We start from the raw sequence: 23027 nt of genomic DNA on the forward strand, positions 1-23027 counted from the left end.
ACGAAAGCCAAGGTGCGTACAAAAGGGACTAGTACTACAATCTTTTCTTGTCCCGTGGGCATCGCGAACAGTGGGTCGATAAGCATCTGACATGGATCAAGGGTGTTGACCATAAACGTGTAGTATCAACCGCAACAAACAGTAACCTTACACGCATCGCTTCAGGAGCCCTTCTCATTAGCTACGGCTGACGGAGTAAAAAGGGGGAAATTGAATGAATAAAAATCTCACCGTTTCTCTTGGCTCTTCCAGGAGAAGACAAAGCTACCCAGGAATGCCCCGATGAGTATGCAGATGATGAAATATCCGTTATAGTACATGGCCAGCAACATTATGAAATATGCTACACCAAACTGCACCATATGCAACAGGGACCGCAGAGTATGCTGCAGGAGAGTTGGCGAGCGTCTTCCTCCCACAGCCGGGTCAGCACATCTATTTAGTGCTGAGCTTGACCCGGGGCTATCTGGCTTGGGCTGGTCGGCGTCTTTACTTCCATTTGGAGATCCTAAGGCGGTGGAACTGGAGCTGAAGCTATTGAATAGAGACGGTTGGCCGGCAATGTAGCTGTCGAATTCATGGCCTACACGGCGCAGAAACTCGAGGGACATGACGAGCAGGATCACGCCGATACAGGAGCCCGCGAACATGCCTCTGGAGGTGATTCGCCATGTTGACGATATGAAACCTATCCGTCGTCTCATGAGATGGCCATCCTTGCGGAAGAGGTTGGAAGCAGATACAACAAGCTGGGTAGAGGTAGGCAAAGCTCACATGCATCGATGACGTTCCAATTCCATAGCATCTAGTTTTATATATGAGTAAGGGGAAGAAACTAGCGGTCTGGAGAGGGGCAGCCTTACGGATATCTTACACTGGTTCCCACCCATGCCCATATCGTGCATGCCGTGGTGGTCGTGGTGGTCGTGGTGGCCGCCGGTTGGCATGGGCATCGCGCTAGTCATTGTCATTGTCATCGCCATGTTCATATCCATATCGATCTTCCCTGAATTGAGACGTATGCCTGTAGGCTGGGAGAAACTGACGGAGTAAGAAGAGATGGCAGATGGAAGAAGTCCGGCACCCCCCTACTTAGGTCTGTGAATCCGTAGATATATAAACATGTTCGATGGGCGTAAGGGGAAAAAAACCTGAATCCACCAACTCCACCAGAATTGAAAAAATGTTCAAAAACATGCTCAAATTTGCTCGACCTCGATCTCGAACATTCGCAGAACCGGGAAAAGGCCTTTACATAGTAGAGATCAAACCCGACCTCACAAAGGGCGTAGTTGATGTGAAGGGCGGGAAGACCTTTTTTCTTTGTGCTGGCTCTCGCAGTTGGTTGATGCAGTAACTAGTTAACATGTAACTGGATATCCTGGACACAGCTGCATGATAACTGACTGCATATCAGCAGCCATATATATCAGATTAGTGCGCCCTTCTATCACCGTCAAGCCTTCAACTTATCTCAAAGCTATCAACTTGACTGTCAACCGCGATCATTTGTTGTAAAAAAGTTGTGCCACGTGACTAAGCTTTCGACATCAAAACATCGACAGAACTCGCAGATTGGAACTTTTGATTCGATGATGGAATATTAAAGAAACAAGTGGAAAGACGATAAGCCGGGGGGTTAGATACGTTGTACAGCTACCATGTCGCAGAAGCCTCAACCAAAAGCGTCTCCCGGAGTGCTTGCTATAAACGCAGCAGCAACCCAAAAAGCTGCTCCTCCGCCCGCACCATCCAAAGAACACTCGAGCAAAGCAAATGCTCCCCGACTAAAGCTCCATGTCAGGCGTCTGCCGCCTGGATTGACACAGGTCGAGTTTGAGTCCGCCTTGGGAGACCACTGGAAAGCCGGACGAGGTAAAATCGACTGGTTTCTCTTTAAAGAGGGGAAGGTCTCGTCTGAGTCAGTGTTCCAGTTAAACAGCTACGAGTATATGCATTTTTATATTTATATTTGCATTTAAAACTAACAGTGGGTTTCATTATATAGCCCTTCGAAACCATCGCGCCCAGGGAGGGCCTATCTGCGAATCAACTCATCGGTAACTATTCCGGAGCTCTCAGACGTCATCCGCCAAACGTCCTTTCAGGATGCACGGAATACCTATAATGACCCTGCTTTACTTGGGCCGCCAACACTTGAATATGCCCCCTTTTCACGTGTGCCCAGTGGAAAGGTTCGAAATGATGCTCGCGTGGGCACTATTGATCAGGATGCGGAATTCATAGCCTTCCTCGAGAGCTTGACGAACCCAGTTACCAAGCCATCCGACGAGGAGACAACTGAGAGTGCGGAAAAGGCAGAGAAGCCGACTATCACACCCCTGATCCAATATCTAAAAGAGAAAAAGGCGAATAAGGCGAAGGAGGCGGCTGCCGCAAAATCATCAAAACAATCCCGATCTGCCGCTGCAAAGGAGAGCAAAGCTGAAAAGTCTATTGGGAAGAAACAGCTTCTCAGCCGTGCAGACAAGCCAGTCTCAGAGAAACAGAAAAAGGATAAGGCTACAAAGGACGCTGCCGTAAAGGATGCTGTAAAGGCCACGAACAAACAGGCTGCAAACGGGCCCGCAAAATCTGAAACAATAAAAGCAACCCAGGAGGAACTGCAGGCCTGGCCCCTCCTTCTCCGGCTCCAGAGCGGAAGAGGGAAAGAGGAAGCCTCAGTGCTGCCACCAAGATCCTACGACGAGACCTGGGTCTTACTCCTCCTACAAGAAAAAGAGAGAAGGCTGGCCAGTCACCTTCTCCAGGGCCTAACGGCAACCCTGTTAGTGAGGACACGAAGAAGGATCAGCCGTCAAGCTCCAAGCCGGAGGATAATAATAAACCAGCGTCAACTACGCTCAAGGGCAAGAACAGTGCTGATTCAACGCCAAAGTCAACGCCGGGCAAACAACTCAAAAATACTCCACCTACAGAGCCAGTGGCATCTCGGACCGCAGCAGCAAGAAGAGCAGCAACCCCCCCGTCTACCGGTCCATCTCCAAACACGAAGGCGTCATCAGCTCCCAAGAACCAGCAACAGCAGCAACAATCCTCTCAGGCACCATCCTCAAATGGAACCCAAGCGTTCTTAAAACATGCCAACCCTTCCCAAGGAGTGACGGAGGATCTACTCCAGAAAGGATTCTCACAGTTTGGCAAGGTCATACGTGTAGAGATTGATAAGAAGAAAGGTTTCGGTTACGTCGATTTTGCAGAACCGGCAAGTCTACGGAAAGCAATGGACGCGAGCCCGGTATCTATCGCCCAAAGCCAGGTCGTCGTGTTGGAGAGGAGGACGTCAGCCGCTGTAGCACAGAACAGAGGTGGCCATGCCAACCGTGGTGGAGGTGGAGGGCATGGTCCAGCCCATACCCAAACCCCGTCACAGTCATCTCAAGGATCAAAACCATCGCAGGCAGCATCCACTACGCCTGCACCTACACCAGCTACGCCCCCTACATCTCGAGGAGCCCCACAAGGTTCTCGTGGTGGAAGAGGGCCGAGAAGAGGCCACGGCCGAGGGGGTAGAGGGGGTGGCCGTGGTAAATAAGTCAATATCAGTTTATCCTCATCCCTTGTCATTATGCCATGCGGAACTAGATACGCAAGCATGTAGACAAACCAATCTCATGCCATACATAGCGCTAATATCTTATTGTCTGAGCAAACATCGAGTCATTAGGCATAAAACAAGCTACGGACTACAGCAAATAAAACTGGAGATAATGAAGAAAAAATTCATCAGCTACTTATACTAATACTACTAGGTAGATGAAATTTTTCACAAAACACCATAGTCCCACTTCCAACTCAATAAGATTGTTGATAGAACCTTTCAGACCTCCTCGACGCCCACCTTGCCAGGCCGACCGAAGTCAGACGCCACGACAAGGTCAAGATCATCACCACTCTCTAGATCAACAGGATGAGATACAATCAAACGCCGAAGCGTAATCATGTATCATCAAGTCTGCCGAAATATAAACGAGAGTAAAAAAAGGCTTCACTTTAGGGTATCGAGGACATAAGGGTCATCAGCAAGGTTGGGACTCATGTCGCTTTCGTAAAAACTACAGAGTAGGGTCGTTTACTATAGAAATGCTATTGGAAGGATAAGTTAGTTATTTGCTGTCATCGTCAAAAGGCACGCGGCTGTGCCTGGGATTTCAAACTGTATACTTACATTCTTTGAAGTAAAGTCGACTGGTTTTTAGAAAAGGGTCGAGGGGATGAGGAGCTTTTATACCTTTTCCAAACCGCGCTAACGCTAAGCGAGAATTCGAAAATTTTTTTTCTGGTGGGCCAAGTTTATGCCTGACCAATAAGGAGAAGCTTATGTCATGTTTATATAACGATATGCAAACAAGACAAACATTATCGGGTAAAAGGTTCGGATAAAGTTAAGGTTCGGATAAACCGTACAACGGGCCGAAGTAAGTCCGAAGTTACTTTTTACATCATCTCTTTTTTTCCTCTTTTATTATGGAGTACTATCAAAAGAAACATGGCCGGCGGCGACGACGACAATGTGTTACAAACGCCCCTTCAGTAACAGCTGGGTATCAGTGGAGATTGCCGATGGCTGTCTGAGTATCACGGATCTGCGGCACACAACAGCCAACCAACTACGCCGTGGCATGCGGTGACAGTCCATAATAAGAAAGTTGATGCACGCCCCAGTGGATGAATTACCTGCTAGTGGACAGATACGAGAGACAGTTGCATACATTCCATTGATGTATGCATGTGTGCATATGCGTGATGTAGCTATTTCTTGGAACTTTTTTTTTTTCAATGGTGTTTGCAGATGCGCCGCAATTCTCGTATATCTCGGCTATTAATCTGGTGAAATCGAGAAGCCGTTTGTACTTCGCTACTCTCGTGCCATTACCCGCGACTAAGAGAGTAGGTGCCTATGAGAACAAAGCACGTGGTGAAGCTTGCCACTATTATACCCTATTCCGACTTTGGTGACCATGGTTTTGGTCCTCGATCCTCACAACCGTAAGATGCTGGGTCCGGAAGGGGGGGGATTTCAGGTGTGGTGCTCCATTTGAAAACCAGCTTCATTCGACTCTCTTTCATCTTTGTTCATCTTTAATACCACTCCAATCTTAGAACAATGAGTTTACTCACATTGCGCCCTTTGTTGTCTATCCTCTTCTTCATCTTTATCATTGCCGCAGACCCAACACTTCACCGCATAGATAGACGCGGATCAATCAGTGTGCTGAATTCCACTTCCTTTTCTTCCCCTAGCAAAGCTCAGTTCATATCAGGAGACATAGACTTTGATGCTCCAAAGCTCGATTTGGTCAACCAAACTGTCTATGACTGGTGGTATTTTGATGCTGTGTCAGACGATAGAAACACATCCCTTACCGTCTGCTTTTTCACCAGCTCTTCTGTGGCGTTTCCATTCCTGGTGCCTAATAAAGGAATTCTACCAATATATATATGGGCTTCCTTTCCCAATGGAACTGTGTCAACGCGTATCGTACATGCCCGGGGAGCGGTTATTGAAACCTCTCGAGATGGATACGCTGGTATCTACCATCCCATACAGATGGGATGGCAGGGCTCTGCTGACCTTGCACGGTACCACATATCTTTCAATGATACGACTCATGGAATTAGAGGCAAATTTGACATCAGATCTGTATGTCATCCGCCCTGGGCCGTGGCATTTTATGAGCGTTATATACAGAGCTTTGATAATTAACTTCAGCCATATCTAGGTAGCGCCACCACATTATCCATGCGGCCGTGCAGCTCGGAAGGTGGGTATGCAAATTTGTCCACATGTCGGGTGGGCCAACGCTGTGCCCGATGGCAATGCATCGGTTGATATGGAAATTGCGGGATCGAGGCTCCAGTTTCATGGTTCTGCATATCATGATAAGGTAAGCACACCGCAAAAATCTGCCACAACAGCAAATCCCAGATGTTTGTGTTTAATGCCTACTCCATACTTACTCGTGGCTAGAACTGGGGTGACGCGCCGTTTGCAACAACAGCAAAGACATGGTACTGGGGGCGGACTCGCATCGGGTCATACTCGGTTGTCTGGTTCTACGTGCTTACTCCTCAACAAACGGAACATGTTAGTGCTTACATTGCTAAGGATGGGAAAATTAGGCATACTGCATGCGCCGGAGCATCCATCATACCCATGCGAAGCACAATTCCCCGTTCCACAACGGATACCTTGCCGATTGGATTCCGTATCGAATTCTACGCCACTGGCGGAAAAGTTTCATTAGTTAATATAACCGTTCATAACGGCCTGGTAATCGCTTCGGCTGGGCCATCGTATACACGGTGGATTGGAAATTCGACTGGATGTGTGATGGGAGACTGCGGGCTACACGGGCTTGGGACGCTTGAACAGTTCCAGCTGTGATCCCACCAGTTCGGTAACTCAGACGCCCAACCATTAAACCACATTCCATTTCACCACACTGTCTACATTTCTGCTTCGATGTACGTATTATAAATGCATACCAATCTGAGAAAGTCCTCTCACTCTCTCAGCTGTGGCCTAGTATCCCAACCACCAGGTAGCTAGTTGCCCATGCAATATCACAAATGACTCTACGTTATCCCAACAACTGCTGTCATAACACAGAACCCTGGACTTACAGCGTTCTCGGTTAGGAGCTAAGCAACATACATGGCTTGGATTTATATAACTATAGAACAGGCGCTTCCCCGGCCTTTCATGAGACCAGCCTGCCAACTCCAACTACATCAATTAAGATATATCTCACCTCAGTTTTACACCTGATACCAACATTTGATATCAATATTCAAAGATTGGAAACGATAAGGATAGACTCTCCGGCGAGAAGTCAGTTTAGCCTATGTCCGGTATGCCATCTCCCCTATCCTAGAATAAGATAGCCTTACTCACATGGCATAGGTGGCCTCCGCCGAAATGATTGGGCTTTGCTTGCTTTGGCCCTCCCGTTTATACTACATAATATATATATATCGTGGGTTTTAGGGCTGGCTGGAGTTCGAAAGCTAGAAAGACTAGCGTCGTCTAAGGGGTTATTACTATAGTATTGATGGTTGCTATCTCACCTAGAGCACTATTCTTGGGAATTCATGGAAGCGACTATAGATACATTTGCGAAGTTTTCAAAGTGATTGGGTACGAGTAATAAAATGAATGAAGTTTGATATTCACATGTTAATGAGCAGTTTCAAGGAATACCAATAAATTACTCCGTTATGAGCAACACTAGGTAGTTAGAGATAGGATAACACCGAACAAAGGGGCAAATCGCCCAAACAGTTTTCAAAACACTTAAACACCAAAATTGGGTAATCAAAAGAATGCAGGCAATGGTTGCTATCAAATGCGGCCTCAGAAGGGAATGTCAAGAATGAAAACGTTTTATGTATCGCACCGCTTATGTGGAAATATCAGGCATTCAAAAGGATATCAAAGTAGGGAGAACGACAGGGGGATGGAAGTCCAAGGGGTCGGGACTTAGGGAAATTGTGATTAAAAGGATATAGATCGTAGAGGTTTGGTCATACAAGTACGGAGCAGTCAGGGAAGGTAAAAAGCAGCCGCCCATGTAATTAAATGAAATAAGAGTAAAAAGAGAACTAAACCACCTCTTAGCTTATATTGAAGGAAACAAATGAAACAACTGCGCGGAAGGCGAGAAAGTGAGGGGTTTATATTCCACCATTACTGCCCTTACGCGATCCAGCTGCGGAGGGTGGTGTGGCACTGCTAGCATCGTCATCCTTTCCGGAATGAGATGCCGAAAAGGGTACTGCCGGCTCAGACTTTATAACTCTCGAGTTATCACTTTCAGCATGAGGGTCTTTGCCGCAACCTTTGACGAGAATGTGTCTCTGTGTAACAATAATTAACACCGGGCTCGTAGCTAAAATGAGGAGGGAGAAAAGACTGTAATTTAGCTTACCTTGAGGGCATCCTTTCTCGAAAAGCTCTTGTCACAGTGGTTACAAGGAAATGGCTTAACAGCCAAGTGTATGCGCTTATGTCGTTTTAAGTCGTGATTTCGGTTAAAGCTTTGCTGGCAAGTGTCACATCTGAATGGCCTATCATTTTGTGGACCAGGAGGACCGAGCCCATGCATATGATGGGCTTGCGGATGCTGGTGTGCGTACATTTGTTGTAAGCTGGCAGCATGCCCACTGTTAAATCCAGGAAGGAGGTTAGGCTGCATTGAACCTATCAAAGCCATCTGGCTAGAGGGGTGATGGACGTTGCTCATTACAGGGCCATTCATTGCTGGGAGAGAGTATGAAGGATATGGGCGGCTGTATTGTGGGAGAGGCTGTTGACCTTCAACAGGAACCTGCACCGGCACACCAAGTCTCTGGGAGCTGTCACTAACAGGTGTCTGATTCATAGACATCGAGGCTCCCGGATAATGCTGAAAGCTAGATGGGTGCTGGGGGATAGGGGATTGCTGGTGTCCTGGGTAACGGAATCGGTGGCCATATGGATCTAATGGTGATTGTTGTTGGGATGCCTGAGGCGATATATGACCAGAATTTGTCTGAGAATCCATTAATGTTTGCGCCATCGTTTGTGACGAATGTTGCTGTGGTTGATGTTGGTCGACCGGATTGGATGGATGCTGCTGAGAATCTTGTGATTGAGAATGCTGGGGTAGCTGTGAAATAGGCGGTTGTGAAGCTCCGGAAGATGGATAAGGAGATATTTGGCTGTATTGTGATAAGCCGTCTGCTGCAGTTGATGGAGGAATGTTACGACCTATTAGGCTATGTTAGGAAGGATTTTAATTAATCCATATACGAAAATTTCATGTCATACCAGCGTTGAATGGAAGAGATGGGACACCAGGCCAGTATGCAGGGTTGCTCTGCCCAGTGGCACCAGAAGTGCTAGGAGCCAGGTTTAACGAGAATGAGTTCGGCCTGTCTATCTGTGGTTTAGATGCCAGTCCGACGGTCCTCTTCTGACCTCTTGGAGACGAAGATGGCGCGTTAGAGCTGTAGTATTTCGATGAATTGGTTGGCTGAGGTTGTAACGGCTGCGGATTCGTGCGTTCAAAGCTCGGAAGTAACGTATCGTTTGACTGAGGAGTGAATTGTTGATGTGTATGGAACACCGCCCCCATTCCGGGCGGGGATACAGCAAGAGCAGCCACGGTTGCAGGGAATTCTCTGAAGTTATGACCTTGATAGACCAGTGAAATGTCTCTTGGTCAGGCTCCTGGAAACGCAATGGGTTGTTATTTTGATATGATAGTTGACGATGGGCTACCCATACAACCAGGTTATTATCCCAATGAACAAAAGATGCACAGATCGAGTTGTAAGCCGTGTATAAGGTATTTGTGGAGTTGAGAGTGATGTTCCTGCGCCACGCCGAAGGGCAAATGAACATCCGAGTGCAAGAAGCTTCCAAGTGAGAAATGAAGAAACCGTTTTCTGGACCACCTAGATCCTTAATAATGCTGCCAAAGATCGGTGAGGCTGCTTTCCTGAGTAACTATCTTAGGTGTTGAGCTAAAAAGCAAGCTATTCAAACATTATCTTTAATCCACCAGCCAAAAGTGGTTAGAGATAAATCCACTATGTGGTTGTTGAATATGCAGAGCTGGAGGACTGTGGCCCAGGAAAATGGAACGTAAAATTCCCCTCAAAAGAAAAGGAATAATTCCCCGGATTGGCTGTTGGTGTGGGAGGCACTTGTGACAGCACAAACTTTTTTCCTTTTGGGATGCAAACAAAAAGAGGAGCCTCAGAACGCTCCTCGCAGCATCACGCGTCCCAGTTGAGATAATATGATAAGAGTGGGCCGAAGCTCTGTAAACAACCAGTCCACGTTGCTAGATTCTGTTGCTAGAGGTAGTCTAGTGTTGGGGTATTAATTAATTTAATGATCTAGAGAGGTCAAAGTCAATGACGAACACAATCAAGAAATTTGTTTGCATGGGATCGACGGTGGCAGAAGGGGGGAATATGGGCTTCAAGATGAATACCTTGAATGGATTCAGATCCAAAAGGTGATAAAGAATCGGGACGGTGGAGTTGGTGGGACGATGATCAGTTGGTAGTGTAGATGCTCCGCTGGGCGCACTGGGGGTCCCTGACCTTGCAGCTTGACAAATCAAAAAGAAAGATGGCGATGCAAAGCTTTTTGCGCGATGTTTTTGTCAGGTCTTCAAAATTGCCCTTCTTGCTAGGTCCGTCCCTTTTTTCTCCCGCTGCTTAGGAGTTTGCGACGTGTCTGGTGGGACAAGCCCCCTGATACGTGGGTGGCAAAAAGGTTAGGGATTGGGTATCGCTCTGGCCTATTGAGAGTGAACAAAGGAGGTGAAGGCGGGTTACGGTCAGCTCCCATAAAATGGGATGCTGGGCCAGGGGGAACTGTAAAATAAATAAGCTGGAGGTGGGAAAAAAAAAACAGATGCTAGTCAAAATAAACCCGGGTCCAGATTGTATAAATGGCGAGGGCAGGTAAATAAGAATAATAAGCAATTTGGTTGAGGAAGGGATAAGTCACAAAAAAAAAAATTTCTTATCACAAGAAGAAATAAGTGGTGACAAGGGTGATAGGTAATAGTCGTTATTTTAGGGGACATACGCAGCAACCAGTCAAATATTGGGAAGAAACGAAAGAGCTTTGGATAAATTTGTCGATCCCCTTTTTTTATCGATCGACTTGCTCGTACCGCATAAGGAAGAAATTAATAGCGGATATATTAGGAACTCTGACGAAGGCGATCAGCTCGAGAAGTTGGGGGTGCAACAACAAGTCCAGATCAAGGGCCCCTTTTTCTTCCCGTACAACACATTCATCGACAGCGGGATTGCCTGCTGATGGACAGAATATATGTAGTCCATCATCAGCGGAGAACATCTCTGCCTATTCCGAGCCGATCCAAGTGTGAAAGCTGGCCAGGTTGACTCTTGACAGCCAGACATCGAAAAAGCATTTAACACGCGACAGCCCAGTCTCCTTTCAGCCTAGGGCTTTTGGGTTTCCATTCCTATCTCGTTTATTCAGTTCCAATCACGACGTTGCCTTGCTTTGGCCGCGAAGGTTGGCCACAGAACAACGAGCGTGGGCCAAAAGGAGATTTTTTTGGCAACAGCATGGATGACGGGAGGCCTTGACTGGGCTCCCCAAAGGCCTTGCTTCCGCGGGTCCCACTCGTAGTGGGCCAGAGGCTGGTGCTTATGCAGACAGAATATGGGACGGATCGCACCCATCCGTCTGTCACTGGCGCAGGATGTGGATGCGCCTTTTCCACTAGTAGATGTCTGTGTGACCGCCCTTGTTCTCGTCCTTCGACGATGTTGGTGGATCGACTTCACGCTGCGCATCCAGCGCAGGAAGCGTCGGCAGGTGGGCGGGGCAGAGCGTAAGAAATGGCGAGGCTAATGCAGCAGGGTGCAGGGATCCGTGGTCAAGAGTGGTAGGATGAAAATACTGCGGTCGACGCTAAGGAGGCCGACCATTCGCCTTCAAATGGCCTCGATCAACACTGGTCTCGCTGAATTGGCAAGGCTTGGCCCAATAGTGGTTGGGCGTCACCTCTCACACATCATAATCGGTCGAAGTAAGACGACCGTAAAGGTTAAATCAATCTAGTAAAAATCAGCGAGGCCTTCAACTGGTACAAAAAAGAAACACCTACAGTCACGAAAACTAGTATGGTGCATGAGGTATCAAGTATGTCATGGGCTCAAGAAGAAATGAAAAGGAAACAAAAGCTAAAAGCGCCAGATGCATAACGGTTTCAGCATTAAGACCTTCCTGGTTGTTGCAAGATAACACGATTGACAGGCAAACAAGCAAAGCTGCAACTCACCCCTTCTCGTACATATTTTCTCTGCATGTTCCCACGTAACAGACATATTAAGGAGCTGAGGCTAGAATCACAACCCAAAGAGAGGCCTCACCGCAACGGACCTCTTCGGCTTCCACTTTGATCGCTTCATAGTTTCGTAATCCCTGATAAATCGTGGGAATGAGCCTTCCTACTTGAGGCTAAAGAAGCTGCATGAATGTACTCCATACTCCGTACACTCCACAGTCTTTGAGCTTTTGGATGTGGTTCATCCTCTCTCGTCTTGCAACCTGACCGATACGTTGGCAACCCCACGAAACAAGCGAGCTTCAAGCTCGAAAGCTTCGATATGACGGAGGGCTGGCAGGGGGTCAGGCTCCCGAAGCTGGGGGACTAACAAGGCCCAGAAATGAATAGGCTGGAGGTAATTTTTTAACAAGAAACCCTTGCATGGCCATGCTTTGTTGGCTGACACCGACAGCTGGAGGCGCTCGCTCATTGGGACACGATCTGTCCCTCCGTATATACATTAATATAGCCCTGGGTTTTCTTGTTGATAAAAATAACATCCGGAATGGAGACCCGTCCCTAGGACCTGGATGACCCCTGGATAATAAATCAGATACAATTATCTATGCTCCAACTGTATAATGTATACATTGTAGGGATACGATCTCAGGATGAATCCACACCAGGATCAGGGTCCAGCATCCGATATCGAGCTTCAAGTCTGCCTTAGGGCTGAGCTAAAACGGTCACAGGCTGTTGACTCTGGCCCTTGGAGTCAACATATATCCTTGCTGCAATCGCCACTCCCACGAGGGAAAGTAGGACACCAGGCCGTGCCGAAACTAGCCTCAGCCTCAGCTCGTGAAGCACCCAGCGCTGCGTAACTTGCGCAGCCAGCATCGGAAATTATTCATAAGGTGAGGCTTGATGTTGTCAGACTCTTGGAACCGCAACACGCGCTGTATATACAGAGCACCATGGGGATTCAAAAGAAAGAAACCATCTATTTGTTACCCGGAGTCGTCGTCAGGTTTCCAGTTTTCTAGTCTCGCAGTCGCTTTCTTTCCTTTTTTTGGAATAAAATATGCCTGTTGAATTGCCATGTTAGCTATCATCTTCCATACCTATCACTTCATAGGCCCAGACAGAGTTCTCAATGGTCATATTGGTACAGGGAGTTATATATTGGCATATATAGTGGACCCAGTCATGGCGAGTAACTAGTTAATCGGCAACCCAATGTTTCAGTTTATCTCGCAAAGAAAAAATCTTCTTGTTCCGTCCTTTCGTGTCCTTTTCACGTTGTTCGGATTTCAGCGAAATCGAAGACAAGCTTGACGTCGGTTGAAATAAGAATTGATTGGGTCGGCCCAAAGAGGCGATTTCCCTCTTATTGTCGCCTCGACCAGAGCAGCTCTCAGAGAATATCGTTTACTCGAGCTCATGAGCAGTTATCGACGCGAACGCTGAGGTTTATTTGGTCCCGAGAGTCCTTTTTCTTACTTTCGGTTCTCACAAATCTCAGCAAGAGTAGTATATATATCTTCTACTAAACCATGCCCAAGCAATACCCGAGTTCTTGGCCACCTTAATGTCACAGCGTGTGAATTGCCTTGCATATATTCAACCCTTCTTGGAGTGCCCGGTCTATGAAACTGGATATGATATCTAATGTGTGTCTACTTGATGCTGCTTCTCAAGCATCGATCAACCCTGGGAATCAGCGGGCTTCGAGGACGTAACGGGAAGCACCTGAGAAAAGCCTGGCCGCACCCGTTTTGAGGATACCATCATGGAACAGTGATTTTACATTCCTCTATACGAGATAGACTGCACTGAGAATTGCTTCCATGCTGGCAATAATATTTGGAGTGATGAGTTTAACATCTCAGACTGCTACCAGCCTGGGAATGAGCCGGGGAAGAAGCAAAATGTGTGTCCCCGAGACCCAAAAACATCAACAGCCAGAAACATCTCCTTGATGAGTTATTAGAATAGGTTGCAATTGAAAAGTGAACTGGGCGGAAGCTGTCCTATTTGCTATCCATTATCCAAATTTACACTTGTCAGCTCTTTAACGTTTCTATCCCACCGGAAGTCTACAGAGTACTGCGTGTTTAAGGAGAGATAACAATTCCAACAAATACGTGCGGCCTTAGATGTTGGAACTCAGCTTCGGTGAGGAGGTGTGCATGCGTGATATACCCTGTATCCCTGTTAGTTAGTTGTCAATTTATTATCTACCCAAGCCCCGACTTGTGCCCCATCTCCAGCCCTCTCACTCACTGCTAGTATTTCGCTCCATCCAACCTATGGTTAAACGAGTCATCGAGATGGATACGAAAAATAATCCAATGCGGATTCTCCCGTTGGCAGCTGGCCTGACGGTCATTGTATACATCGCCATAGAAATCTGGCGTTTCTTCGTCCGTCGTCAGTTCGCTCGTTGTCACGGTTGCCGGCCGGTGGCCAGATCCTCGAATAAGGATCCCTTTCTAGGGCTCGATGTCATCCACAGAAGCATCCGCAACTCTAGGAAGCACAAAGCTCTTGAAAGGAGTTGTGAGCGCTTTCATAAACTCGGGAATACATTTAAACTTAGAGTGTTTTTCACCCCCATAATTTCCACCGTGGAACCCGAGAATATCAAGTCCGTCCTTGCAATCAATTTCAAGGATTATGGAATCATTCACCGTCTCAAAGTTCTAGAGCCACTTTTAGGGAAAGGAATCTTTGATACTGATGGCGACCACTGGGCCAGATCGCGAGCCTTGATCCGACCCAATTTTGCTCGCGATCAGGTAGCGGACTTGACAATGTTTGAAGATTTGATACCGGACCTATTTGCATTGATTCCACGTGATGGGAAGACGACTGTAGATTTGCAAAGTCTCTTCTTCCGCTATACCACGGATTCTGCTACTGATTTCCTTTTTGGAGAATCAGTTGGTAGTCTTAGGAAATCGCAGTCAGAGTTCGGTTTCAGCAGCGCATTTGACTACGCTTTGAAGGCTGTTGCGGAGCGAGGTAGGCTGGGGCCACTAGGCGCCTTTTACTATGATCGAAAAGCGGATGAATGCAATCGCATATGTCGAGAGTTTGCGCTGCAGTTTGTCGAAAAGGCAGTCCTTGTGGTCCAGTCAGATAGGAAAGTCGGAGAGCAAGAAAACCCCAGAATGAAGGGCCAGAAATATATTTTCTTGCACGAGTTAGCATCACGCACATCTGATAAGCGCCGTATTTTGGATGAGCTCATGAATGTGATGATTGCTGGGCGCGATACCACAGCCAGCCTTCTGAGCAACATGTTTTTCATGCTGGCTAAGTACCCAGCGATATGGGCAAAGCTGAGAGCAGAGGTAGCTGGCTTGGAGGGTCAGCTACCCACCTATAGCGAGCTACGGAACCTCAAATATGTCAAATTCTGTATCAATGAATGTAAGAAAAGCCGCCATTTTTACCCCGTCATACATATCTAACTGACCATCACCAGCATTGCGTCTTCATCCTGTCGTACCAGTGAACGACCGCATAGCACTGCGAGACACTGTCCTTCCGGTAGGAGGTGGAAGGGATGGCCTATCCCCAGTCTTTGTCCGCAAGGGCACCATAGTGAGTTATAATGTATATGCAATGCACAGACGCACAGAATTCTACGGCCCCGACGCAGAAGTATTCCGCCCAGAACGTTGGGAAGACGGGCAACTTCAGCCTCATTGGGGGTATTTACCCTTCAACGGTGGGCCGCGCATCTGCTTGGGCCAGCAGTATGCATTGACCGAGGCCGCGTACGTTACAGTCCGCATGGCCCAGGAATTTCGGTTTTTGGAGAGTCGAGACACAGGGCCATGGGAGGAATCGTTAACGTTGACCCTCAGCTCCCTGAATGGAACGAAGGTATGTGTCACTCCAGCTTAGTTTGGAATGGCAAAAATGGCCTGGTACAACAATGCATACAGGCTTCAGGCCTTTTTATAAATTACCCATCTCCCCCCTAGAGAATAACCTCACAACTCATACAGTCGTATTACATAGTATAGTGTCTATCAAATCAAATCACAAGAATAACTACTTGTCTTATTAGTTAAGGGAAAGACGCTGATATCTCTTCGAGGATAACTATTTACGACCATCTAAGTGTGTAACGGGCCCCCCATGCTTAATGGTAGGAAATATAGACAGCTATTATTTAAATAAGTGTCAGTCTGAGTACTTTGCTAACTAATATCTCTACCACGCGACCGATATCATGTCATATTCTCCACTTCGCTGGACCATTATCTCCGGATTCCTAGAACTCTATGCAGATATAATTCCTGTATGGATCGATATTTCTCCTCCAAGGCTCCATCAGGGCCAAATAGTTTCGCCCGATCTGCTTCTGGGACAAGTAGCGCAGCGTCGATAATAAGTGTCGCTGTGTCCTCGATAGCTATCTTATCTGCCCGGGCCTCACTTTTCTGCCAGCGGGGATATTCACGAACCGACGCAAAAATGTTGAAGGTATTTAGAAGCTCTATTGGACTTATTTCCACAATGTGCATGGCCAGGTCGAAAGAGAGGCCGTAAGCGTTGGCAAAATCGGATTTGAACTCTGGCACTTGCTCCATGTCAAGTTGCTCAGCATATTGGATTGCTTCTACATCATCGACGATGTCCCCGCCGTGAGTGAGTTCATGTCTCGCTTGCTTGATCATTATTTGGTCTGCTGCAGATATTCCTTCGTCATCAAACTCGACTTCATCGTCGGTGGTCTCCTGGCCATCTTCATCTAAACCAGGGGTTTCCTTTCGATGCTTAAGAAGGGTTCGTTTCTTGAGTATACGGACACGCCAGGCCACGCTCTTTTTGCCAAAGTGTTTGATGATGCGCCTCAGATCTTGAAGTCGTCCCCTTGGATCAGAATATCCTGTGGATGTAGTTGGGGACGTCGGCCCCTGGCCTTCCATCTGGATCAACAAAGCCTGTTAGTTAGATTGCAAGAGAAAAGGAATCCCGAATATGAATATTGAAATCTCATACCTCTGCCAAAAGTTCAGTAAAAAGGTCGTCAATGTCTTTGCTTAATTGCACGTTTCGCTCATGAAGTTGTACTATTTTGCCTGGCGGTACAGGCACACCTCGGGCCATCTTTAAATCTATAGCAGGGCAGGTTGATGTGTTATATGTTTGTTCTTCGCACTATTCTGTCTTGCTAGATTAGTATCACTTCGCTTGATCAACTAAGATATGTGGGAGCATTCAGGGTTAACTCACAGATTATATACCCTCTCACATAGCACTCCTTTTGGGATTACCCAGGTACTTGGAGGTAACTGCCATCGATTCATAGAACTCATCGTTATAAATGCTGCACCTGGTAGTACATTAATGAATACCCGGCAATTTTCGACACCCAGTAAACTTCCAGCATATCTATAAGATGGATACTTCCAAGGTTGACTGGCCCCTTACTTGATTTCCAGTGAATATATAGCACTAGCAAATACTCTAGCTGCTGGGGCGTAGAGGAAGTTATATACCTTCGATAGAAGAATATGGATATCAGTACCCCGTAGAGTGGGTGGAAGAAAACGAAACCAATATGTAGATTTAGAGTGAGTAGGAGAACAAGTCACTAGCCTATCCTATCCTATCCCATTGACCAAACCACGTCATATAAAGTAGGAAATAAACTAAACAGCAATGCGCACTTCTGTCTAAATGCCCAACCAGAAAAAAAAAGCAAGAAACAATGATACTGAAAGAGCAACGATAGGGTGGATGTAAGAGTAAGAAACAATATTATAAGGGAAGCGATGGTTGGGCATTCAGAACAGACGCGGTTGTATCAAAATCAATCAATCAATCAGGGGGTGGGAGGAAACATCAGGGAAACATCAAAGGGGAGAAACTGAGAAAAAAGAAGGAAATCAAAGCGTTCTATAAAGTAATACCGGAAGCTGAATAAGGCGAGATAAGGAAATGGCGTTACGGGGAGTAAAACAAAAGGTGCTGTGAATGGGCGAGGTGGTTGTATTATTAGAAGTGGAGTTTAACAAAGCCAGGAAAGTGATGTACCCTTTGTTCAACAAGAGGTACCATAATCGACATTACATCGATCAGGGGAGGGAGAGTAAAAAGGCGACTAAAGCGAAACAAGCGAGCGAAATATATATAACCCGGGTAGCTGAAAACAACCCGGAGGGTGGGGATATTTTCGGCCATTGGCCAGGCAAAATGCAGTTCATAAACGTCAAATGCCCCATTAAGAACCTCCAAAAACGTTTATAGAAGATCCACATTGATAAAAATCGCAAGAGATATCATAATATCCGACTGGAGTAAATGGAGGGAAGCCCTTAATCATAGGCTCATGGTCAGCCACTCCCACTCCTGGCTATTAGTTCTCGACGCACCAGCCGCTAAACTGTGATGAGCAGGGTTAAAAGCCGCTGGAGGTTGACGAGGTTGTTGTGGTGCCTGAGTTACCCTGTGCCTATTCGATATATCTCGCATCATGTCAGATTCTGGAGGGTTTCTGACGTTCGCGTACATGCCCGAGACTGAACTTTTATCGAGGCAGCGAGGTCGCCCTGGGATAAGCCGTGACGGTGTACCAGACGCTGTTGTTGGGATGATATTGCTACTGGATGACGTGGCTGGGAGAGTTTGCCTTGGCGGCGCTGCTGCGATTGGTACGGCTGTTCTCGAAGGAGCGGATGTCGACGTAGGGGTGGTGCCTGTGCTGGTAGGCGTACTTGAGATTGGAGTAGGCGGTTGGGATGAAGCTGGTGGTGCTCTGGCAGGTATGGGGGCCGATACAGCGGACTGGTTAGTGGAATTTTTTCGAGCAGTCTTCTTGCCTGCCCTTGCCCCAGCACCAGCCGCGACATTGCTTCCTCCACCACGATTGCGTTTCTTAATGACATCCGTTTTTAGAGCGAGGGGCCGTACAACGCCGTGAAGTTTGAGGAACAGGCCACAAGCGTTACATAAGAATTGGCCTTCGGCGTTACGACGCCAGAGGGGAGTAGTTTGCGTGAAACAATTAGAGCACGATGTCGTTGCACCAGCGGGATCGGAGTTCTTGGTGCCACTAGGACTTGTAGGTCTGGAGGGAGTGTTGCTGTTGGGTCCGGAGCTGGGAGAATGTGGTGATTTAAAACCGTTGTTGTCTGTTCCTTGTCGAAGGAGCTGGGTTGCGTTTGGCGTAGATATGGTTCGGGGAATCTTTTGTCGTCTGGGATCTGGATCGCGGTTACGCAATTCGGTTACAGACGCGGCTGACCCGTGTGTCCGGTTTAAACTTCCAACTTGAGCCCAGTCGCTGCTCCTGTCGTCTAATTCGGCTGCACCAATAGCGGATTGCTTTGACGGCTGGCTGTGGGTGGACGGCATGGAGTTAATGGAACCTGTATAGCTTCCGTCCCATTGCATACTGGAGCCAAAGTTCATTGAAGGGTCGTCGAGCATATTAAAGTCGGCAGAAAGATCCATATTGCGGTCAAGGAATGCATTTCCACCATCTTCCTCATTATCTGAATCTCCACCGAAGCTGAACACGTTCCCCTTGGCAGATGATAGGCTGGTGGACGGCCGAGCGGAAGAGTCCGTAATCGGCTGGCAGGTAGATGGGGTAAAGTGCTGCTGCTGCTGCAGGCTGAATCCGGATGGGTTGACTACAGAAGATGCACCGCTACTTCCAGCCATGTTGAACGAGTGATCGTTGCCGGCATGGTGGTACATGTACCGGGATGTTGAGGGAGCTGAGAGGTTGGAGAGAGAATGTGAGTGGAAGGAGCCTACGGGATGCTGGAATGCAGAGTGGTCCTTTTCAAAGCCAGGGTGGGGAGTTGAGACTGCAGAATGATAACCTGAGGCCGTCAAAGAAAAGAAGTCTGTGGAGTTGATCGATGAGCCTAGTGGGGTATGTGAATATAGATTGGAAAACGTTCCACTCTGCATATGAGACAGCTCTGTGGGGGAGAGCTGAAAGCCAGTACTAAACGATGGATGCTCCAGGGCGCTGGCATCTTCAACCTGGAATGTATCCAGGTTCAGCGGCATTGAATGAGGTGGATGGCTCCCCAGGCTAAAACTGTGACTATGGCCGTGGCCGTGACCATGGCTGTGGTCGAGGGTGAAGTCGGTCATGCCCGCATCAGGGTCTGGATCATGAGAGATAATCAGTCCATGTACAGGAGGGACATGTGGTGACGAGTCAGCCGGTCGTTTTCGAGCCTAAGAGAGTCAGTTTGGATGAAATCACTGTACAAGAGAGTAAAATCATAATTAATAATAAAAGGAAAACTCACACTCCGTTCATCCACACTTGTCTTCCTCACTCGGCGCTGGACGTAGCCGAACTCACTGGTCTGGGTTCCAACATGCGGATGATGAGGCAGGGAAGCAGGCATAACTATGCCCATGGGTGACTGGAGCTCGTCTTTTGCATTCCTGATAGGAATTGCCGAAGCAACAGCATGCTGGGAGGAGGGATCGTCACTCATCGAGGGCGAGAACCCAGCAGGCGAACTGATAGAAGAGGAGGACGGGGCCACGAAAGGGTCGAGGTTCATGGGCTCAGCCGAAGAAGCGGTATTGTTGTCCTGCGATCGTTGAGCCTCCTCACTTTGTGCCTGTTCCAATCTGTTTGCAGAGTCAGCACCGAGGAACCGACATATTGAAAGAAATAGATAGTTGAAGAGAGACGAAAAAAAAAAAGTACCTTGCCTGCGCCTGTTCTCTCTCCTTTTCCTTTCGCAGACTGACTGCCATCATCCGCCAGGTCAGGTTCTCCATCCGCTCTTGGTTCGGCAACTGGGTCTTGGTCCGACTGTACAACTTCCATATCTGCGTCGCTAACGGGTCGTTCTTCTGCAAGTCCTCGGTGTTTTCCAGCGCAGTGCCATCTCTCCAGTCCGAGAATACTGACTCGCGGAGCAACCCCCCGCGAGTGACGCTGTCCGGCAACGTCCGCTCCAGCTTGTCGTGGGAAAACGGGACCAAAAGCAGGCGTCTCTCTGTTTCTTCCCCCCGTCTCCGTGGCTCTCTTTTCTTTTCAACGGCAACGCAACCACGGTGTAATCGCCAGGCAGGTTTTGGCTGCCACGACTAATAACCGGGTTACTGGACAATCGAGACCGAGTATCTGGCAGTCACAAAAAAAGAGCGTCGCTGCGTTGGAGGATAGCGAGTCCGTTGGGAAGACGGCAGCTATTCAGATAATGAGAGGGATGGAGGGAGTCCCGGCAGGGCCGTACGGTGGGGAACCCGCAGGATATTGGATCGACGATGGACGGACGGACGAGAAGGGACTTGCCAGAAAGCGCCAGCCTACGACTTCAAGTTGAATTGTTTTCGCAGGTCGTTGGTCGATGGTCGAGTTGTAGATAATTGATCGATGGTGGGAAACAAGAAGTTCGCCCACAACATGTGATTTCGGCTCGTAGGGCGAAGGAAAAAAAAAAGAAGATATATTAATAAATAACAAATCTTGATGGAGCCTTTTTTTCTCTCTTGGTCTTTTTTCTTCTTATGCAGGACTTGCAGCGATCGTGGAAGATGTATTAATATCATATATACATGGACTGACTGGCCGGGAAGACGGTCTTCTTCTCCTGTTCTCTACTCTATGGTGGTTCTCTTCTCTCTCTTCTTCCTCTCTCTCTTCTTCCTCTCTCTCTTCTTCCTCTCTCTCTTCTTCCTACACTCATTTTGCCTTCTGCCGCCGCTGTGGGACCGAGGAGGCAACTTATATGCACTTTTTACTAACGAGATGGACCATCTACATGCCGAGCATATACACACTACTGTCTGTCTTCTTCGTCTCTCTCTTCATCTTCTTCTTCCCATCCAAAAAGAAAAATACCAGATATCCGTATGGTAAGTTTCGTTACCATACATGACCTTGATTAGTCATCTGCCTATCCTAAACATCCCGACGAGTTTCTCAACTCTCGGTACATCCGAGTCTTCTGGCCGGAGTAGAAGAAGAAAAGAAGAAAGGAAGAAGGGAAAGAAAAACTAAAAACAAGGAGTGCGGGCTGTTGGGCCGTTGCTAGGACAGGGCAGGGAACAGGCTCGGGGCATCTCGAGAGGGAAGCCCGCGGTTCAGAGCAGGGATGACTGAAGATCGAGAGAGCACTCCTGGCATCTGTACTTTACATATATATATATCCCAAGCATCTATATATATATGCATGTATAATAATAGTATATACACCTCAGAGTTGTTAGTATGTATACGCACATGCATGTACCTGGGATGAAACATCTGCACGTAAGGCCTCCTCTCATGCCAAGTATCCATACATGGCCACCTCAGCACTCCAGGTTGGTTTATAGTTAAGTGGTTATGTGAGTATAAGACGACATCCACTTAACTGCCTACCACGCCTTCCAGAAGGGCGATCTGGCTGGGCCATGTCCATTCATTCTGGACGCAGTGGTTGTATAGAGTTGAACGGGACGGCAGTTCGAAGCGTTCTCTGATGCGAATACAGAGACTGACTGAGTCACGAGAGCCAGAGGAGGTTTCAATCCCGACCAACAACTATACGTAGCTGTCTGCTGGGCGACCCCCATCCGGAGAATCACTCTTGGCCCTGACAACTCGTTCTGCGGGCCTGGCGTAGCTGAAACCCCATCCCATAGCAGGAAGACCATCCATAATAACCAGCCATTATATTGTCGTAGAGCGACGGCAAGTGTGATATCAAATGAACATGTGTCTTGGCCGCCAGCTTGGCCAGACATTCTCTTCAAGTCTCGACTGTTCACCTCCGGGTCAGTTAGGACTATATATATATGTATGTACGGGAATCCTTCAACTGCGGTGCAAGATGGCTTTTTCAAGGGTAGTGTTACCTGGTGGTGTGCTGGCCGTGACGGTCTTTGGCCGAAGAGCTTCACCGCCGTTCGTGCAAGCAAGCATGCGATATCGGCATGGTCGCAGAAGCAGAAGCAGAAGCACCCCAGCTTTCCTCATCTGCTTAAAATCGCGAGATCCCAGCATCGGTTCGGGATGGATCCCCGCCCCCCTCCTCTTTTTCTTCTTTTTTTGAGGCCCTGTAACTTCATTAATTCTATTATATCATGATCGGGAGATTTAGGAGCGTGTGCATCGTGTCTTTACGGTACCATACACTGGCTGTAAATAACGGTAGTTAACAACATCCCCAACTTTCGGCTGAGATGGACATCCATTTGACG

General features: G+C 47.7%; 9 protein-coding genes across 9 annotated transcripts; 4 read left to right on the forward strand and 5 right to left on the reverse strand.

The window, feature by feature from the left end:
- Positions 1-227: 227 nt before the first annotated feature.
- On the reverse strand, positions 228-983 carry MCYG_02964 (high affinity copper transporter; the record flags this gene model as incomplete). Its single annotated transcript, XM_002847412.1, has 2 exons — positions 228-749; positions 864-983. The coding sequence occupies 2 exons, from the start codon at positions 981-983 to the stop codon at positions 228-230; spliced, it is 642 nt and encodes a 213-aa protein (XP_002847458.1).
- Positions 984-1661: 678 nt separating this feature from the next.
- Positions 1662-3556, forward strand: MCYG_02965 (conserved hypothetical protein; the record flags this gene model as incomplete). The annotated part of the gene is made up of 3 exons (XM_002847413.1): positions 1662-1948; positions 2009-2552; positions 2660-3556. The coding sequence occupies 3 exons, from the start codon at positions 1662-1664 to the stop codon at positions 3554-3556; spliced, it is 1728 nt and encodes a 575-aa protein (XP_002847459.1).
- Positions 3557-5128: 1572 nt separating this feature from the next.
- On the forward strand, positions 5129-6409 carry MCYG_02966 (conserved hypothetical protein; the record flags this gene model as incomplete). Its single annotated transcript, XM_002847414.1, has 3 exons — positions 5129-5665; positions 5745-5909; positions 5993-6409. 3 exons carry the CDS (start codon positions 5129-5131, stop codon positions 6407-6409), a joined length of 1119 nt encoding a protein of 372 aa, XP_002847460.1.
- Positions 6410-7698: 1289 nt separating this feature from the next.
- MCYG_02967 (specific RNA polymerase II transcription factor) lies at positions 7699-9140 on the reverse strand (the record flags this gene model as incomplete). Its single annotated transcript, XM_002847415.1, has 3 exons — positions 7699-7881; positions 7953-8773; positions 8834-9140. 3 exons carry the CDS (start codon positions 9138-9140, stop codon positions 7699-7701), a joined length of 1311 nt encoding a protein of 436 aa, XP_002847461.1.
- Positions 9141-11221: 2081 nt separating this feature from the next.
- Positions 11222-11623, forward strand: MCYG_02968 (uncharacterized protein; the record flags this gene model as incomplete). The annotated part of the gene is made up of 2 exons (XM_002847416.1): positions 11222-11377; positions 11429-11623. The coding sequence occupies 2 exons, from the start codon at positions 11222-11224 to the stop codon at positions 11621-11623; spliced, it is 351 nt and encodes a 116-aa protein (XP_002847462.1).
- Positions 11624-14164: 2541 nt separating this feature from the next.
- MCYG_02969 (n-alkane-inducible cytochrome P450) lies at positions 14165-15871 on the forward strand (the record flags this gene model as incomplete). Its single annotated transcript, XM_002847417.1, has 3 exons — positions 14165-15269; positions 15325-15728; positions 15854-15871. 3 exons carry the CDS (start codon positions 14165-14167, stop codon positions 15869-15871), a joined length of 1527 nt encoding a protein of 508 aa, XP_002847463.1.
- A 237-nt stretch (positions 15872-16108) lies between these two features.
- On the reverse strand, positions 16109-17170 carry MCYG_02970 (conserved hypothetical protein; the record flags this gene model as incomplete). The annotated part of the gene is made up of 3 exons (XM_002847418.1): positions 16109-16780; positions 16854-17012; positions 17099-17170. 3 exons carry the CDS (start codon positions 17168-17170, stop codon positions 16109-16111), a joined length of 903 nt encoding a protein of 300 aa, XP_002847464.1.
- Positions 17171-18176: 1006 nt separating this feature from the next.
- MCYG_02971 (nitrogen regulatory protein areA) lies at positions 18177-20664 on the reverse strand (the record flags this gene model as incomplete). The annotated part of the gene is made up of 3 exons (XM_002847419.1): positions 18177-20054; positions 20129-20452; positions 20542-20664. The coding sequence occupies 3 exons, from the start codon at positions 20662-20664 to the stop codon at positions 18177-18179; spliced, it is 2325 nt and encodes a 774-aa protein (XP_002847465.1).
- Positions 20665-21873: 1209 nt separating this feature from the next.
- Positions 21874-22830, reverse strand: MCYG_02972 (uncharacterized protein; the record flags this gene model as incomplete). The annotated part of the gene is made up of 4 exons (XM_002847420.1): positions 21874-21969; positions 22207-22325; positions 22367-22612; positions 22683-22830. The coding sequence occupies 4 exons, from the start codon at positions 22828-22830 to the stop codon at positions 21874-21876; spliced, it is 609 nt and encodes a 202-aa protein (XP_002847466.1).
- Positions 22831-23027: the final 197 nt, after the last annotated feature.

Source organism: Microsporum canis, genomic scaffold, assembly GCF_000151145.1.
Source record: "Microsporum canis CBS 113480 supercont1.3 genomic scaffold, whole genome shotgun sequence".
NCBI lineage: Eukaryota > Fungi > Ascomycota > Eurotiomycetes > Onygenales > Arthrodermataceae > Microsporum > Microsporum canis.